Source organism: Oncorhynchus clarkii, chromosome 17, assembly GCF_045791955.1.
Source record: "Oncorhynchus clarkii lewisi isolate Uvic-CL-2024 chromosome 17, UVic_Ocla_1.0, whole genome shotgun sequence".
Classification (NCBI taxonomy): Eukaryota; Metazoa; Chordata; class Actinopteri; order Salmoniformes; family Salmonidae; genus Oncorhynchus; species Oncorhynchus clarkii.
In genome coordinates, this window is record NC_092163.1 from 74,537,399 (window position 1) to 74,556,258 (window position 18,860).

The following is an 18,860-nucleotide window of genomic DNA, read 5'->3' on the forward strand; positions in this document are numbered from 1 at the left end:
TGGGTGATTGTGGAGGCCAGGTCATCTGATGCAGCACCATCACTCTCCTTGGTCAAATAGCCCTTACACAGCTTGGAGGTGTGTTGGGTCACACAAATGATTGTCCCACTAAGCCCAAACCAGATTGGATGGCGTTTCGCTGCAGAATGCTGTGGTAGCCATGCTGGTTAAGTTTACCTTGAATACTAAATAAATCACTGACAGTGTCACCAGCAAAGCACCCCCACATCATAACACCTCCTCCTCCATGCTTCACGATGGGAAATATACACATGCGGAGATCATCTGTTCACCCACACTGCTTCTCACAAAGACACAGCGGTTGAACAAAAAATGACAAATTTGGACTCATCAGACCAAAGGACAGATTTCCACAGATCTAATGTCCTTTGCCTGTTTCTTGGCCCAATAAAGCCTCTTCTTATTATTGGTGTCCTTTAATATGTGTTTTATATTTTATAAATTTGCAAACATTTCTAAAAAACCTGTTTCTGTTTTGTCATCGGGTATTGTGTACAGATTGATGAGGGAAAAAACGATTTAATCAATTTTAGAATAAGGCTGTAAAGTAACAAAATATGGAAAATTGAAGGGATCTGAATACTTTCCGAAATCACTGTATAACACACTGTATGCATTCCTTTACTCTATAACTCAAGTTTGGTTGGGGTCCTATGCAGTGGTGGAGAAAGTCCTCAATTGTCATACTTGAGTAAAAGTTAAGATACCTTAATAGAAAATGACCCGAGTGACATTTGTTTACTCCAATTAAAGGAAGGAGTGGTTAGGGGGGAAAAAAATAAGGAAAAATGACTAAAAGTGAAAGAGAAAGTCACCCAATAAAAATCTACTTGAGTAAAAGGAGAAACGTATCTGGTTTTAAATGTACTTAAGTACAAGTGGTAGAAAAAAAATACAAAATTGTCATACTTGAGTAAAAGTAAATACTATACATCAAATTCATTGTATTAAGCAAATCAGACAGTTCCCACATATGCTGAGCACTTGTTGGCTGCTTGTCCTTCACTCGGCGGTCCGACTCAACCCAAACCATCTCAATTGGGTTGAGGTCGGGTGATTGTGGAGGCCAGGTCATCTTGATGCAGCACTCCATCACTCTCTTTCTTGGTCAAATAGCCCTTACACTGCCTGGAGGTGTGTTGGGTCAATGTCCTATTGAAAAACAAATGATGGTCCCACTAAGCCCAAACCAGATGGGATGGCGTATTGCTGCAGAATGCTGTGGTAGCCATGCTGGTTAAGTGTTCTAACCTCCAATTTGGACTCCAGACCAAAGGACAGATTTCCACCAGTCTAATGTCCATTGCTCGTATTTCTTGGCCCAAGCAAGTCTCTTCTTATTATTGGTGTCCTTTAGTAGTGGTTTCTTTGCAGCAATTTGACCATGAAGGCATGATCATGCAGTCATGCAGTCTCCACTGATGTTGAGATGTGTCTGTTACTTGAACTCTGTGAAGCATTTATTTGGTCTGCAATTTCTGAGGCTGGTAACTCTAATGAACTTACCCTCTGCAGCAGAGGTAACTCTGGGTCTTCCATTCCTGTGGCGGTCCTCATAAGAGCCAGTTTCATCATAGCGCTTCATGGTTTTTGCGACTGCACTTGAAGAAACTTTCAAAGTTCTTGAAATGTTACGTTTTGACTGACCTTCATGTCTTAAAGTAATGATGGACTGTCGTTTCTCTTTGCTTATTTTCTCTTTGCTTATACTGTTCTTGCCATAATATGGACTTGGTCTTTTAGCAAATAGGGCTACCCCCCCCCCCCCCCCCCACACACACACACACACACACACACACCTTGTCACAACACAACTGATTAGAAAAAAATACCACAAATTAAATTTTAAGGCGGCACACCTAATAATTTAAATGCTTTCCAGGTGACTACCTCATGAAGCTGGTTGAGAGAATGCCAAGAGTGTGCAAAGCTGTCATCAAGGCAAAGGCTGGCTATTTAAAGAATCTCAAATATAACATATATTTGGATTTGTTTAACACTTTTTTGGTTACTACATGATTCCATATGTGTCATTCATAGTTCTGATGTCTTCACTATTATTCTACAATGTAGTGTGTGTGTGTGTGTGTATATATATATATATATATATATATATATATATATATATATATATATATATATATATATATCCCATCCCTCCTTGATCACTCAACTGTGGTTGGGGTACCATATATATATATATCCGATTCCTCCTTTCTTTGCAAACTATTGGAGCGGATAATCTACAGCCAAACAATAACTTCTCTGAAAGAGGTTTAAAACTTTTATAAAGAAAAAAAAATGATTCCAATTTATTTCTGAGACACAAAACTAGTTACATCCATTTAGGGGACCGTTTAGGCTTGAGAGCATCCCCAGAGTCAAATGCACTGTATACAGTGCCTTGCGAAAGTATTCGGCCCCCTTGAACTTTGCGACCTTTTGCCACATTTCAGGCTTCAAACATAAAGATATAAAACTGTATTTTTTTTGTGAAGAATCAACAACAAGTGGGACACAATCATGAAGTGGAACGACATTTATTGGATATTTCAAACTTTTTTAACAAATCAAAAACTGAAAAATTGTCCGTGCAAAATTATTCAGCCCCTTTACTTTCAGTGCAGCAAACTCTCTCCAGAAGTTCAGTGAGGATCTGAAATGCCTGAAATGTGGCAAAAGGTCGCAAAGTTCAAGGGGGCCGAATACTTTCGCAAGGCACTGTATACTTGATGAAGCATTATACTTGTTCAGCACATCAACATTCAATCGTACTTTTATTTTTCATTAGGCAAGTCAGTTAAGAACAAATTCTTATTTTCAATGACGGCCTAGGAACAGTGGGTTAACTGCCTGTTCAGGGGCAGAATGACAGCTCGGGGGTTTGAACTTGCAACCTTCCGGTTACTAGTCCAACACTCTAACCACTAGGCTACCCTAACTGTGTTAAATGCAAATGAAATGAAAGTCAAAAAGATATTACAGGGTACATGCTGTGACCTGGTGGTTTGGGTGTCACCCTGACAGCAGTGACATCAGATGCCCTCTGCAGTATAAAACCCTGGGGAGGAGGCAGTGTCATGTCAGATGCCCTCTGCAGTATAAAACCCTGGGGAGGAGGCAGTGTCATGTCAGATGCCCTTGTGTGTTAGCAGTCTCTAGCTCGCTCATCATGCGTGAAATTGTACATCTACAGATTGGACAGTGTGGAAATCAGATAGGCTCTAAGGTAAATGTACTGTTTACTATTCAAATGAGTTAAATGTGTTTTTATTCACTGAAGGGTTGATAAATTAACAGTTTAATATTCAAAGAAGGTGTTAAATGTAGTTTTTATTCATTGAAGGGTTGATAAATTAAATGTTGTATATTCAAATGGGTTAAATGTTTTTTTTACTCACTGAAGGGTTGATAAATGAACTGTTTTATATTCAGATGGATTAAATGTGTTTCTTAAACACTATAATGCTTTAGCTCTATGCTTATCTTGATTCCAATCACAGTATATATACTACCGCAAAAACAATATGTATATATATATATACACATATTGTATGTATATATATTATGTATATATATATATATATATATATATATATATATATACTTCAACGGCAAATGCAGTATAGATACTTCCACTAGAAATAAAATAGATATACTTCTACTGCAAATACAATATATATATATATATATACTTCCACTGCAAATACAATATATATATATATATATATACTTCCACTGCAAATACAATATATATATATATATATATATACTTCTACTGCAAATACAATACAATATATATATATATATATATATATATATATATATAGTATTTGCAGTGGAAGTATATATATATATATATAATACAGTATATATACTTCCACTGAAAATACAATATATATATTTTATTTCCATGCAATGAGACTTAGAAACTGGTACAGTAGGGTGTTACTTGATGATAATGTTGATGCCTTTCATATACTATTCAGAGTAGTAAAGCACAACATACCTATACATATAAACCAATTGGCACTCTCTTTAGTATAATATATATATATATATATTTCATGTTTGAAATAGTGTATATTGAGCAAGTTATTAGGTGCTGGCACGTTGCCTGCTGTGGCGGTTGTTGAGTGTGAGTGACAGGGAGTTCCCCAAAGGGCACTCTGCTCAGAGATAAGAAGGAAGTGGAAGAAGGCTGGTACATTGAAGGGTGGGACATTTTTATCATGGCTGCTGCTGAGGACAAGCAAGAGCAACTGTATGATGTGTTAGATTTTAGCTACAGTTCACCACTATGGACGGCTCACACGTTATCATAATGTGTGTATTGGGGCATCTGTTGGGGTCTGGGGGAGTTATCATAAGGGCCTGAGGTTTTCCTGGCCTTTTGACCTGTTGAGTTGTCCCTGGTTCTGTGTTTTAGCTTTACTTTTGTATCAATGTCTTCACATCTATCCATCATATCTTTACAGTTTTGGGAGGTGATCAGCGAGGAGCATGGAATCAGTGCTACAGGAATGTATGAGGGGGATGATCCTCTTCAGCTGGAGAGGCTCAATGTCTACTTCAACGAGGCAAATGGTAAGAGAAATGGATACATTATTGAAAAATGAAGAGCGTTCTTCAGTCCACAGGACTATCATGATATATTATCTTGGACCAAATGCAAATCATTTATGACATGTTTATGTGTTCTTTCAGGTGGTAAATATGTTCCCCGGGGCCTGCTCCTTGACCTAGAACCAGGGACCATGGACAGTGTCAGGGGTAGCCGCATAGGAGCTCTCTTCAGGCCAGATAACTTTATACATGGTGAGAGTAACTGTACATCTGATCAAAGTTATTGATGACAGAAACGGTACATCTAATCAAAGTTATTGATGACAGAAACGGTACATCTAATCAAAGTTATTGATGACAGAAACGGTACATCTGATCAAAGTTATTGATGACAGAAACGGTACATCTAATCAAAGTTATTGATGACAGAAACTGTAGATCTAATCAAAGTTATTGATGACAGAAACGGTAGATCTAATCAAAGTTATTGATGACAGAAACGGTACATCTAATCAAAGTTATTGATGATGATGGAAACTCAATAATGATACTCTTTTGACACTATTGTAATATGCATACTGTATCTTAAAGGGATATTTCACTTTTTTACATTTAAAGGGGCACTCCAGTCTCCTTTTCAACTCATTTAACACATAATTAACTTCACAAAAGGCACATCTCAATAGGTGGTCCGGGTCAGTATAGGTCCCTTTATTGTTCCTCAAGGGGGGAGGCCGATGACATCACAGATTCCTGTCAGACCAACTCATTGAATGCACTACACCTTGAAGGTTGCAGTTGTGCATATTTTACTGTATTTATATTTGGGATATATCGCTTTTCTTGGGATATCGCAGTAAATGTTCAGAAATCGCTGGAGAACTTCCTTATTTACAATGTAAGTTAGTTGCATTAACGTGATGGGCACAATTATCTTTCTGCCGGTTTCTATGGAATAGGAAACTCTGGTGCTGGGAACAACTGGGCCAAGGGCCACTACACAGAGGGAGCAGAGCTTGTGGACACCGTGATTGACAGGGTGCGTCAGGAGAGCGAGGGATGCGACTGCCTTCAGGGCTTCCAGTTCGTCCACTCCCTAGGTGGCGGGACGGGGTCCGGCATGGGCACCCTCATCATCAACAAGATCCGTGAGGAGTACCCCGATCGCATCATGACCAGCTTCAGTGTCCTGCCCTCGCCCAAGGTGTCAGACGTTGTGGTGGAGCCCTACAATGCCACGCTGTCCATCCACCAGCTCCTAGAGAACACGGATGAGACCTTCTGCATCGACAACGAGGCTCTCTATGACATCTGCTTCCGTACGTTGAAGCTCACCAACCCGACCTACGGTGACCTGAACCACCTGGTGTGCATGACCATGAGCGGAGTCACGACCTCCCTGAGGTTCCCAGGCCAGCTCAACGCCGATCTGAGGAAGTTAGCTGTCAACATGGTGCCCTTTCCTCGCCTCCACTTCTTCATGTCTGGCTTTGCACCTCTCACAGCTCGCGGCAGCCAGAAGTACCGCACTCTCTCCGTGCCCGAGCTCACCCAGCAGATGTTTGATGCCCGTAATATGATGACCGCCTGCGATCCCCGAAGAGGGCGCTATCTGACCGTGGCTGGGATGTTCCGTGGCAAGATGTCCACCAAGGAAGTGGACGAGCAGATGCTGATGATGCAACAGAGGAACAGCAACTACTTTGTGGACTGGATCCCTCACAACTGTAAAGTATCCGTATGTGACATCCCACCTCGGGGGCTCACAATGGCTTCCACCTTCATTGGCAACAACACGGCCATTCAGGAGATCTTCCGTCGCGTAGGAGACCAGTTCTCGCTCATGTTCAGGCGCAAGGCCTTCCTGCACTGGTACACTGGCGAGGGCATGGACGAGATGGAGTTCACAGAGGCAGAGAACAATCTGAATGACCTGGTGTCCGAGTACCAGCAGTACCAGGATGCCAAGGCTGACGAGGAGGGTTGGGGGCCCGAGGAGGTGGCTGAGGAAGAGTCGGCTTCACCGGCTGCAACGAGAGTTCAGAGTACGGAAGTTACGACGATGGAGACTGTGACAGAGACTATTGAAACCATTGAGACTATAGCTGAGTAGATGTGGCATCATATGTTGTGTGGAATAATCATATTGTCACTGTCTTCTCGGTTCTGAGCAGCAAGGCTGGAAGTTTCTGGAAGCTTCAACAAGAGTTTTCCCTGATAGTTTATAACAAGGGCCCAGAGTTTTTCCAGGTCAGGTCATTAGGTCAAGGAAATCTTCTGGCCCTACTCTAGTATTTGAGTCATAGTGTCCAAAGGAGATATCAGGATAATTGCCTGTTTAATGAAATGTTCAGTGTGGTAATAGAGAGCGGCAATGCAGTGTCAATTGTCTGCATTTGTATACTGATGTAGGCCTATTTGATGTGTTTTATGAAACTGAATAGATCACGGAAGAATCTGTCTGACAAATATAGATAACAAATTCTGTCAATGTTGTAATGTAGACTACCAGATTTCCCAAACTTGATTGAGATCATATGCACATTTTTAAAAGCTGTATTTAAAAGGGGAGTATAATGTTCTATTTGTTAATTATTTTGTGCCTCAGCAATTTTAGCAATGTATTCAGTGTGATATTGTGAACCATTTGTATTATATTATTAAAATTCTCCATTATAACAACAGTTCTCTGTGTGCTTATTTTGTGTGGTTCTTCTAAGTTCAAACATTATTGTCAAGGAACAATGTCCTAGGCCTGGTTTTAAAGCCCCAAAAACGCTACAACAACATACAGTAGCTAGAACTCAGTCAGTGAGGACAGTTGGCACATAATTCCCTCCCACTCCTCCCATCTGACAGAGAGAGATTACTTGTGACTGTCTCTGTCCAGCTTGATAAGACCATTTGACAAGGCAGCGGAATTCCCCTTTTTGTACAGTGATAATATGCTCAGATCAGGCTGAAAGACCCATGACTAAAGGCCATGTAGCCTCAGTGGAGGCTGCTGAGGGGAGGAAAGCTGAAGACAGAGACTAATCTATGGACTAAAGGCCATGTAGCCTCAGTGGAGGCTGCTGAGGGGAGGAAAGCTGAAGACAGAGACTAATCTATGGACTAAAGGCCATGTAGCCTCAGTGGAGGCTGCTGAGGGGAGGAAAGCTGAAGACAGAGACTAATCTATGGACTAAAGGCCATGTAGCCTCAGTGGAGGCTGCTGAGGGGAGGACAGCTGAAGACAGAGACTAATCTATGGACTAAAGGCCATATAGCCTCAGTGGAGGCTGCTGAGGGGAGGACAGCTCATAATAATGGCTGGAATGGAGCAAACGGAATGGCATCAAACACATGAAAACCATGGAAACCATGAAAACCATGGAAACCATGGTGTTGATGTATTTGCTAACATTCCAACTATTCCTCTCCAGCCATTACCACGAGCCCGTTCTCCCCAATTAAGGTGCCACCAACCAACCTCATGTGATAGGAATGTAGCTTAGAAGGAAATGATATAATCCATACCAGAGGATAATGACCTAGCATTCAGTCATCTCTGCAGTAGCTCTATACTCAGAGGACACCACAAGACCATGTTTACTCAGGATCAAGGTTGGACACACATTGAGTGATTAGTTATGTAACCTCACTGAAGGGGATAAATGTAAACATTGTCCAGTTGTTTTTACTATACTGTGATCCTATGTGGAAAGTGGAATAGTCTAGAGGAGGTGTCAAACACATCCCAAGGTGGGCCGAGTGTCTGCAGCGTTTTCCCTGCTCCCTTGTACTTGATCAATGAATTAAGGTCACTAATGAGTAAATAACTCCACTCACTGGTTGTCTAGGTCTTAATTGAAAGGAAAAACCAAAAACCTGCAGACACTAGGTCCTCCAAATCATCGTTGAAAAACATTACTATTAATATGTGTTTATTTATTCAATGAATAAAAATGGATTCAACAGTAAGTCGACCTCATAGGACGTTATTCAAATTTGCGTTTGATATAAAGAACATGCACACGCCAACATGCCAAAACTTGTGCCTGCCAGAAGAACATCATGTCTAGTAGGCGCGTGCGTTTTGTTTTCCACTTCGTCTGTGCGTTGTCGACCGCTGTCAATCAACGCAGGGGAATGCGGCGGAAGTGCGCCACACAAACATATGTCCCATGACTGCGCGTCGTTATTGGGGGGTGGGTTTGCGCTGGGTCTTTTCTGAACGTGGGCGGTTTTCCCAACAGTGTGACTGCAATCACCGGCGGATTCACTCCTAAACTCCACATCTCACCGACCATGAAGATCTGGACATCGGAACACATTTTCAAGTGAGAAGCCAGATTTCTATCTATTCATTGATTTGTTCGTGTTGTTTCGCTTAGTATCCGATTTTGTCTTGAATTAACTGGCTGAAGAATTCTACTTCACGATTTGTAACTTGGATCCCATGTGGATTTGGGTTTTAGTCAGCAAAAGTTAACTAGCTAGTTATTTCAATGACTGAGAATCCTGACCCTGGCAGTTTGTATCAGTTAAACAGCATCTGAATATTTTAACTCAGCAGCTTCTAGCGGTCAGTGTCAGATTGCAGCGGAATTGCGTAACCAGACCTTGCCCCTAGTAGTTGATGCGTCACACCGCAAACACATGGCTTCTGCCTCCTCCAATGCAACCTAGATTCTTCATCGAGAAAGAATCCATCCGTGGATACATTTAGACTATTTTACAAGTCAAAGCACCAGTTTTTAAAAAAAGGATGACACTCAGCTGCTATGTAGACAGAGTTGAATTAAACCAGTGAGGTTTTAGACTTTCATATCTGTTATCAGAGCATGTTACCCCATGTCCTGCTCACTGCATCGATTAATAATAATCAACTCGTAGAGGCTGTGGCACATAAATAGACGAATGTTCATAGCGCTAAACGGCACCTGTTTCATCCACACAAGTGTTTAAATAAATATACATATTGTTATGAATTGCACTTGTGATTTCAACTTCAATGTTAAAGAAAGTGTGTGTGTGTGTGTGTGTGTTTTATTATCCATGTATTTCAGTGTCTGACTGCCATGTGGATATCAGTAAAAACGTGCGTAATATAAATTGAATGCTGATAGCAAACTCTTTCTCCCCTCCACAGCCATCCTTGGGAGACAGTCACCAAGGCTGCGATGCAGAAGTACCCCAACCCCATGAACCCCAGTGTGTTTGGGGTGGATGTGTTGGACCGTAGTGTGGACACACGGGGACGCCTGCACAGCAACAGGCTGCTGAGCGCTGAGTGGGGCCTGCCTTCCATCGTCAAGTCGGTAAGTGTTTGTTGTTATTTTTATAGAAATTCAAACACGTAGAGGTATACAGGCTCTAGATAGATCCTGTCTTTCATTCTGATCTATCACAGTAGATTCTACTTTAGCAACATAATAGTAAGCAGTCTGAGTGTCATACTAGCCTTTTCGTTCAGCATTTTCTCTGCAATAGAAATAGAAAATGAAATGTTTATCGCGCAAATATGTCAAGCTTCATAAAATGAAAGTACAGCAAGACGGTGTCTTTTGACTTTTGACCTGCTGTTTCAAACCTTTTCAACTGCTGTGTGACGGAAAAAAATGTGGGGTGTCATGGTTTGAGACTCCTACCTGGTAGACTGCTCCTAGTACCCCCAGCGTCAGTGTTACTCGAGTTCATAGCCTAGCTTCACAGCCATATCTCAGTTACACATTCTCACACACTCTGCGTCAGGCCAGGCAATGCCTCTTCCATTATGCAGTAGTTGACCTTGGCCCCCAATACTCCCAGCCGTAGGGTGCTATTCCTGGACGGAGGGGGGGGGGGGGGGGGGTGGTAAGAGTAGCAGGCTCGCTGCCCACCGCTAGCCGTGGCACGAGACTGCATTGCTCTATGTCTGGCACATGCTGTCCTGAACAAGCTGGTACCATTCCTGTTCCTAGTATCCTGTCCTGGCAGTACAGCGCTACCCCTATAAAACACAATCCTGTCTGCTCAGTACAGCGCTACCCCTATAAAACATAATCCTGTCTGCTCAGTACAGAGCTACCCCTATAAAACATAATCCTGTCTGCTCAGTACAGAGCTACCCCTATAAAACATAATCTTGTCTGCTCAGTACAGAGCTACCCCTATAAAACATAATCCTGTCTGCTCAGTACAGAGCTACCCCTATAAAACATAATCCTGTCTGCTCAGTACAGAGCTACCCCTATAAAACATAATCCTGTCTGCTCAGTACAGAGCTACCCCTATAAAACACAACCCTCTTATCAGTGATGCTACAGGCAGACCTCGCCCTATGCTGCCAGGGGCCTGCTGTAACAGGTGGAAGGAGGGGCCTACTCAGGGCTGCTGTAACAGGTGGAAGGAGGGGCCTACTCAGGCCTGCTGTAACAGGTGGAAGGAGGGGCCTACTCAGGCCTGCTGTAACAGGTGGAAGGAGGGGCCTACTCAGGCCTGCTGTAACAGGTGGAAGGAGGGGCCTACTCAGGCCTGCTGTAACAGTTGGAAGGAGGGGCCTACTCAGGCCTGCTGTAACAGGTGGAAGGAGGGGCCTACTCAGGCCTGCTGTAACAGGTGGAAGGAGGGGCCTACTCAGGCCTGCTGTAACAGGTGGAAGGAGGGGCCTACTCAGGGCTGCTTTTAATGGTTTCCAGTCTCATCACCATGTTCTTGTCTGGTGTAGCTATTAAACACTGTCCGTAATTAGTTTACTCTTTGCTGCATATGCAAATTGCCACAAGATTACAGTTACGACTATTATGACTACAAAGGATTTGTAAAAGATTAGGCGATTAATTTCATCTTCATTTATTGACCAGGTAGACTAACTTCAGTTTTAAAATGACAGTTCATACACATCTTATTCTTCAGTTTTTTGGGGGGCAAATATTCCTATTATTTTTCCTTTGAAATTAGGTCATCTCCAGAGCTCTGATCTGACCCATAGTCTAAGTACTATGGAAGCATTAATCACTGTGCTCCTCCCTTGCCTGGTCCTTTAATCTTAGCCCCCAGAAACTGGTGCTGTGACGAGAGCCTTTTGGAAGGATCCTGGGAGGGAAGGTCGACAGAGTCCTTTGACAGTCTTGCTCCTCCACCGGCCAAATTATTGACAGGACACTGTCTCCTGGGCTTTAATTCAAAAAGCCTCTCATAGTAGGAGTGCTGATCTAGGATCAGATTCCCCATGTCCATATACATCCATCAATCAATCAAATGTATTTATAAAGCCCTTCTTACATCAGCTGATGTCACAAAGTGCTGTACAGAAACCCAGCCTAAAACCCCAAACAGCAAGCAATGCAGGTGTAGAAGCACGGTGGCTAGGAAAAACTCCCTAGAAAGGCCAAAACCTAGGAAGAAACCTAGAGAGGAACCAGGCTATGTGGGGTGGCCAGTCCTCTTCTGGCTGTGCCGGGTGGAGATTATAACAGAACATGGTCAAGATGTTCAAATGTTCATAAATGACCAGCAGGGTCAAATAATAATAATCACAGTGGTTGTCGAGGGTGCAACAGATCAGCACCTCAAGAGTAAATGTCAGTTGGCTTTTCATAGCCGAACATTGAGTATCTCTACCGCACCTTCTGTCTCTAGAGAGTTGATAACAGCAGGTCTGGAACAAGGTAGCACGTTCAGTGAACAGTTCAGGGTTCCATAGCCGCAGGCAGAACAGTTGAAACTGGAGCAGCAGTACGACCAGGTGGACTGGGGACAGCAAGGAGTCATCAGGCCAGGTAGTCCTGAGGCATGGTCCTAGTGCTCAGGTCCTCCGAGAGAGAGAATTAGAGAGAGCGTACTTAAATTCACACAGGGGACAGGATAAATACTCCAGATATAACAGACAGACCCTAGCCCCCTGACATAAACTATTGCAGCATAAATACTGGAGGCTGAGACAAGAGGGGTCCGATGATACCCCCAGACAGTGACAAACAGGCAGGACATCTAATTTATTATGATCTGAAAAGTAAAAGTGATCCTAGATTAACTCTACTACCCAGACTTTGTGTAGATTGGGGCACATGGTCACAAAAAGTCTGGGTAGCAGTAATATTAATGATATTAATAGCAAATATTAAAATCACTCACAGGGCATTGACATCGTCGGAGAATCTCTGAGACTGCCAATAAACTGAGACAGTAAATATGACCGACCTTTTAGAAAAGAACAATATTATAAATTAGTTGACTGTTGAGTGGAGGCCAAGTGTACAGTAGATTACTGAGAAAGCAGATTAACCAATCTGTTAGATCCAGCACTGACTTGAACACAGACATGTCCTTATACCTAGCTAGTGCACAAAGGAAACCGTCTGATACATGTGTTACTACTGGCTAGGCCGTTGAGATCAGTGCAGGATGGACACTCTGTCAGGACATTTGAATGACACTAAACAGGGCCGGGTCCGGTGCTTTGATCGTGTGGGTTCTGTTCTCTCTCATTCCAGATCATTGGCAGAACACAGACGTGCACATACATCCAGGAGCATTCTGTAGTGGACCCCATTGAAAAGACATTTGAGCTTCAATCTTCAAATGTGAGTTGTGAAACTTTTTCTGGTTTCAGCACAATGTTGTATATAATACTTGTTGACATTGAGACACACTGAGTATACAAAACATTAAGAACACCTGCTTATTCTATGATACAGACTGACCAGGTGAATCCAGGTGAAAGCTATGATCCCTTATTGATGTCACCTGTTAAATCCACTTCAATCAGTGTAGATGAAGGGGAGGAGACAGGTTAAAAAATGATTTTTAAGCCTTCAGACAATTGAGACATGGATTGTGTATGTGTGCCATTCAGCGAGTGAATGGGCAAGACAAAATATTGAAGTGCCTTTGAACAGGGTATGGCAGTAGGTGCCAGGCGCACCGGTTTGTGTCAAGAACTGCAACGCTGCTGGGTTTTTCACGCTCAACAGTTTCCCGTCTGTATCAAGAATGGTCCACCACCCAATGGACATCCAGCCAACTTGACACAACTGTGGGAAGCATTGGAGTCAACATGGGCCAGCATCCCTGTGGAACGCTTTCAACTCCTTGTAGAGTCCATGTCCTGATGAATTGAGGCTGTTCGGAAGGCAAAGGGGGGGTGCACAACTCAATATTAGGAAGGTGTTCTTAATGTTTTGTACACTCAGTATACATATAAAGTGGGAAACAGTATGTAAACATTATTAAAGTTACCAATGTTCAGTGACTATGTGCACTACCGTTCAAAAGTTTGGGGTCACTGAGAAATGTCCTTGTTTTTGAAAGAAAAGCAAAACATTTTGTCCATTAAAATATCAAATTGATCAGAAATACAGTGTAGACATTGTTAATGTTGTAAATGACTATTGTAGCTGGAAAATGCTGATTTTTAATGGAATATCTACTTAGGCGTACAGAGGCCCACTCAGCAACCAACACTCCTGTGTTCCAATGGCACATTTTGTTAGCTAATCCAAGTTTATCATTTTAAAAGGTTAATTGATCATTAGAAAACCCTTGTGCAATTATGTTAGTACAGCTTAAAACTGATCTGATTTAAAGAAGCAATAAAACTTGCCTTCTTTAGACTAGTTGAGTATCTGGAGCATCAGCATTTGTGGGTTCGATTACAGGCTCAAAATGGCAACAAACAAAGAACTTTCTTCTGAAACTCGTCAGTCTATTCTTGTTCTGAGAAATTAAGGCTATTCCATGCGAGAAATTGGCAAGAAACTGAAGATCTCGTACAACGCTGTGTACTACTCCCGTCACAGAACAGCACAAACTGTCTCTAACCAGAATAGAAAGAGTATTGGGTGCACAACTGAGCAAGAGGACAAGTATATTAGACTGTCTGTTTCTCAAACTAGATGCCTCACAAGTCGTCAACTGAAACTCTGGAAGCTGTCCTGGTCTCATTTCCAATAGCAGATGAGTGTGTCTGAGAACTCAGGAACCCTGAATGTAATGAGCCAAATGGTTTGATATTTATGGAGAGTCTACCTTGTTCTCTACTGAACAAAAATATAAGCGCATCATACAACAATTTCTATGATTTTACTGAGTTACAGTTCATATAAGGAAATTAGTCAATTGAAATAAATTCATTAGGCCCTAATCTATGGATTTCACATGAGTGGGCAGGGGTGGCCCCCACCCACTGGGGAGCCAAACCCACCCACTGGGGTGCCAGGCCCAGCTAATCAGAAAGAGTTTTTCCCCACAAAAGGGCTTTATTACAGACAGAAATGCTGTTCTGACGATCCCGCAGGTGAAGAAGACTGATTCGGAGGTCCTGGGCTGGCAAGGTTACACGTGGTCTGCAGTTGTGAGGCCAGTTGGACGTACTGCCAAATTCTCTAAAACAACGTTGGAGGCGGTTTATGGTAGAGAAATTAACATTCAATTCTCTGGCAACAGCTCTGGTGGACATTCTGACAGTCAGCATGACAATTGCACCCTCCCTCAAAACATCTGTGGCATTGTGTTGTGACAAAACTGCACTTTTTAGAGTGGCCTTTTATTTCTCCCCAGCACAAGGTGCACCTGTGTAATGATCATGCTTTTTAATCAGCTTCTTGATATACCACATCTGTCAAGTGGATGGATTATCTTGGCAAATGAGAAATACTCTCTAACAAGGAGGTAAACAAATGTGTGCACAAAAATAAGAGAAATAAGGTTTTTGTGCGTATGGAACATTTCTGGGATATTTTATTTCAGCTCATGAAACATGGGACCAACACTTTACAATTTGCGTTTATATTTTTTGTTCAGTATAGTTCACAGTAATTTAGAGTGAATGTGTATATTCCATTAAACCCCCGAACGTGTTTAATGCTGTCTGCCTCGATGATTCTCTCTGCAGATCACATTCACTAACATGGTGTCAGTGGATGAGAAGCTTACATACAGACCACATCCTGATGACGCAGAGAAGTAAGTACAGTCAAACCAAGGAAGGCTTTACTAACTCTGTTCCATGCTTAGTGTATCAGGGGCTACTTAAAATGGGAGATTTCAATCTCCAATGTCACTTCCCTGGTTAAATAAAGGATACATGCATTACATGAATATATATATATATATTTTTTTTTTTAGACAAATTCTCCACTCTTGTCTGTGCAGGACGATATTGACTCAAGAAGCTCTCATCTCAGTCAAAGGGGTTAGTCTGAGTAGCTACCTGGAGGGAGTTATGGCTAGCACCATCTCTGCAAACGCAGGCAAGGTACGTGATCTCTGTCTTCACCTCACCTACTCAGATGGCTGGTTAGAGGAACTCTTGTATTTTCATGTAGTTTGAAAAAAACCTCATGATGTCCATGATAGCTTGGTCTCCGATCTCTTCGTGCTGTATAGCCTACACCTATGCTTGTGTTTGGCATGACAACTTCCATCGGAGCTATACAACACAACCAGATCCGGGACCAGGCTATGTCCTTTTGAAATCTGAGATCATTTATATCGTTATAAAAAATATATTTAAAAAATGCAACTTCTAATTTGTCTCCTCTCCTCTTCCTCCATCAGGGTCGTGAGGCGATGGAGTGGGTGATCAGGAAGCTAAATGCAGAGATCGAAGAGCTGGCAGCTGCCGCCCGCGGCACCATAAGGCCTCCCATGGCTGCTGCTATGACTTCAGAGAAATGATACCTCTAAGTTCCCAACGACCAGCCTGGGGACATTGTTCTTCTCCTGCGTCAGAACAGACTCCACCTCCCTTTAGACTCCACCTCCCTTTAGACTCCACCTCCCTTTAGACTCCACCTCCCTTTAGACTCCACCTCCCTTTAGACTCCACCTCCCTTTAGACTTAGACTGATTCTCATCAACTGGACAGGAATCAGATCTACAAGTTTGATTACAATTCAAGTACTGTATTTATTGTTATTATTTAAGTACTAACTGAAATGAAGGGAACAACGGTAATCCTAGTATATATATATATTTTTAAAACATTTTATAGGCGAGGAGCATCTCAAATGCAGTGTCTGTTGGAGTAGAATCTAAATATTCTTAGTTGCTCTGTGCCCAAGTTTGAGACTAGAGCAGGTCATGTTATCAGCATGCAGTAGTACTATAGCCTCAGGGACCGTGTCAAATATAGAGGACGGTTCAGCGAGTAACAACTTGGTTCTGCACCGATCTTGTTGGACCGTGCTAGCCTGGTGCCAGAGTTGGCAAGAGAGCACAAACCGATCTGGGACCAGGCTAAGACCGTTATCAGAGGTTATTGAATAAATCCTGGGGATGCAATCACCTATAACAGACAGAACAAGAACAGGTTCAACATGCTGCATTTTAATACCGTCTTCCCTGCGTAAAGCTGCACCTAAATTAAGAATGGTAAGGCGTGGTTGGGGTTTTTTCATACTTGACCGTGACATATATTTATTGCGTGAAGTCACTGACAAGGGGGGGGAGTAAACTGTGACTTTGGGAAGAAGAAACGGATAAGGAACGTATGATTCCTCACGGAATATTACTAATGGATTGTTCTTCGGTGCCTCAGAAGTCTGACCCTCTGCCAGCACAAAATGTCTGTGTTCTCAAGAGTGTTATGACCTCAACAATGAATGCATTTTCTAACGCACATACTGTACAGAAGAGAGGGGTCGTGCTCCGGGCCCTCCAGTAATATTCTGCATTCTCTCCCAAGAGTGAAACTAAGTATTTAAATAATAAAAAATAAGTGTTTTGGTTAAATGTTCTGTACTGCTATAGCCTCCAGTATGTAATGGAAATGTCTGCTATGTTTGACGTATGGAGAGAATATATTATTTATTTGATGTGTATATAGAGAGATGAATGTGTTTTTTAATTTGGTTGTAAACAATGGCACTTGTTGTCAGTGGTACTTACAGCCTGGGATGTCCAGTATATATTCTAGATCATAACCCTTGAGGAGATCAAATGCCTCTGCTACCAACTCTAAGGGACGGTTTCCTGTACGCAGATCAAGCTTAACACTGGATATGTTGTGTTTTTAATCCAGGACTAGGTGTAATCTGTGCAAACCTGACCAGAATGTTTTGTCTTGTTTCTATGGTGACAACTTGTGTTGTCGAGGGCGATACGTCAAGGAAAGGAAGATGCTACAGTCAGTACGTGTGATGTATGCATTCCAAAAACCATGCCAGTTTGCATTCTCAATACAATTGTGTTATGTTGCCAGAGTCAGTTCTAATATGCTTTAAAGTGGTAATGTCAAATATTCCTGGTTTGTTAATGAATGTTCTGTTCTGACCTGATGTTCGAACAAAGGGACATGTTGATCGTTCTAACATGTAAGGAGGAATTTTGTGGGTGTTTTTAAAAAATATATTTATTTTTTTTACCCATATTTAGAATAAAAGAACTTAACTCTACACCTGCACAACAATAAAACTCAGTTGGTGCTGAAGTCATAATGGATTCGAATGCTTCTGTAAACTCAAGTTCCAAATGGTCAAACAGAAATGAAGACCAGGCATGTTGGTTTACATGAAAGAAATAAAGTCCTCTAAAATATGTTTGCTTTTACATTTGTTTGAACTCAGATAAGCAATTGAAATGTCTATGATTGTAGCTACATACATATTTTAATTCTCTACTTTGTCAAAGATTTGTGGAATAGGGTTTTATGGCAAAGCTGTCTGCACTTTTCCGGGACCTGTGTATTTTGAGCAGCCAATATGCCTGCATTTTTTTTTTTTTAGGGGGGAAAATGGGTTGAGATGGCGGCAGAAGATGCCCTACCACAGCTCTAGGATCAGATTACCCAACGCCCAAATCCTATCCTTGAGTTAATTGATGTACTTTTCCTTTCCAAGGCTGCAAACCGCCAAGTCTAAGGGTGGAGCTCGAATAAATTCAAGCCCCTTGGGTGTTGCCATAGTTACACTAGAAGCGCCCTTCCAAGAAGGCTCAAGGTCAATGGCCACAGATAAAATGACGTCAAATCATGTTATATCTACAGTAGCTTTGATTGGACTGATCATGTCAACATCATACTTTCAAAATCTTTGCTAACAGTCCTCATGAATCAAGTTGACAATCTACTGGCAAATCCTTTTAAATCCTTGTCATATGAAGATAAATTATAGATAAAATGTATCGGTGCTCATCGGCCATTGGACATTAACACAAGTTGGAAATCGCAAATTCAACGAGTGGTTTGGAAGGAGTCCGTGGCTAACTGCAAACATTGCAAAACAATCATTAGCCTGCTATTCAGTGGAGTGGCTTTGTGGTCTCAAGTCTTTGATTAAGGGTCTCTTCCGAGTTTATAATGATAAACA

General features: G+C 42.0%; 2 protein-coding genes across 2 annotated transcripts; both read left to right on the forward strand.

Annotated features, from left to right (window-relative positions):
• Positions 1-3,112: 3,112 nt before the first annotated feature.
• Positions 3,113-7,269, forward strand: LOC139371414 (tubulin beta-6 chain-like). The gene is made up of 4 exons (XM_071111810.1): positions 3,113-3,250; positions 4,500-4,608; positions 4,729-4,839; positions 5,547-7,269. The coding sequence occupies exons 1-4, from the start codon at positions 3,194-3,196 to the stop codon at positions 6,698-6,700; spliced, it is 1,431 nt and encodes a 476-aa protein (XP_070967911.1). The 5' UTR covers positions 3,113-3,193; the 3' UTR covers positions 6,701-7,269.
• Positions 7,270-8,674: 1,405 nt separating this feature from the next.
• On the forward strand, positions 8,675-18,090 carry LOC139371415 (PRELI domain containing protein 3B-like). Its single transcript, XM_071111811.1, has 6 exons — positions 8,675-8,909; positions 9,722-9,890; positions 13,047-13,136; positions 15,446-15,516; positions 15,706-15,808; positions 16,111-18,090. The coding sequence occupies exons 1-6, from the start codon at positions 8,878-8,880 to the stop codon at positions 16,228-16,230; spliced, it is 585 nt and encodes a 194-aa protein (XP_070967912.1). The 5' UTR covers positions 8,675-8,877; the 3' UTR covers positions 16,231-18,090.
• The last annotated feature ends 770 nt before the right edge of the window (positions 18,091-18,860 follow it).

Excerpts from the sequence above, each read along its gene's own strand:
- LOC139371415 (XM_071111811.1), top strand. The coding sequence starts at position 8,878 with ATGAAGATCTGGACATCGGAACACATTTTCAA. Across the intron at positions 8,910-9,721 it reads ACATCGGAACACATTTTCAA|CCATCCTTGGGAGACAGTCA; the intron begins GTGAGAAGCCAG and ends TCCCCTCCACAG. Across the intron at positions 13,137-15,445 it reads TTGAGCTTCAATCTTCAAAT|ATCACATTCACTAACATGGT; the intron begins GTGAGTTGTGAA and ends TTCTCTCTGCAG.
- LOC139371414 (XM_071111810.1), top strand. The coding sequence starts at position 3,194 with ATGCGTGAAATTGTACATCTACAGATTGGACAGTGTGGAAATCAGATA. Across the intron at positions 3,251-4,499 it reads GAAATCAGATAGGCTCTAAG|TTTTGGGAGGTGATCAGCGA; the intron begins GTAAATGTACTG and ends ATATCTTTACAG. Across the intron at positions 4,609-4,728 it reads CTACTTCAACGAGGCAAATG|GTGGTAAATATGTTCCCCGG; the intron begins GTAAGAGAAATG and ends GTGTTCTTTCAG.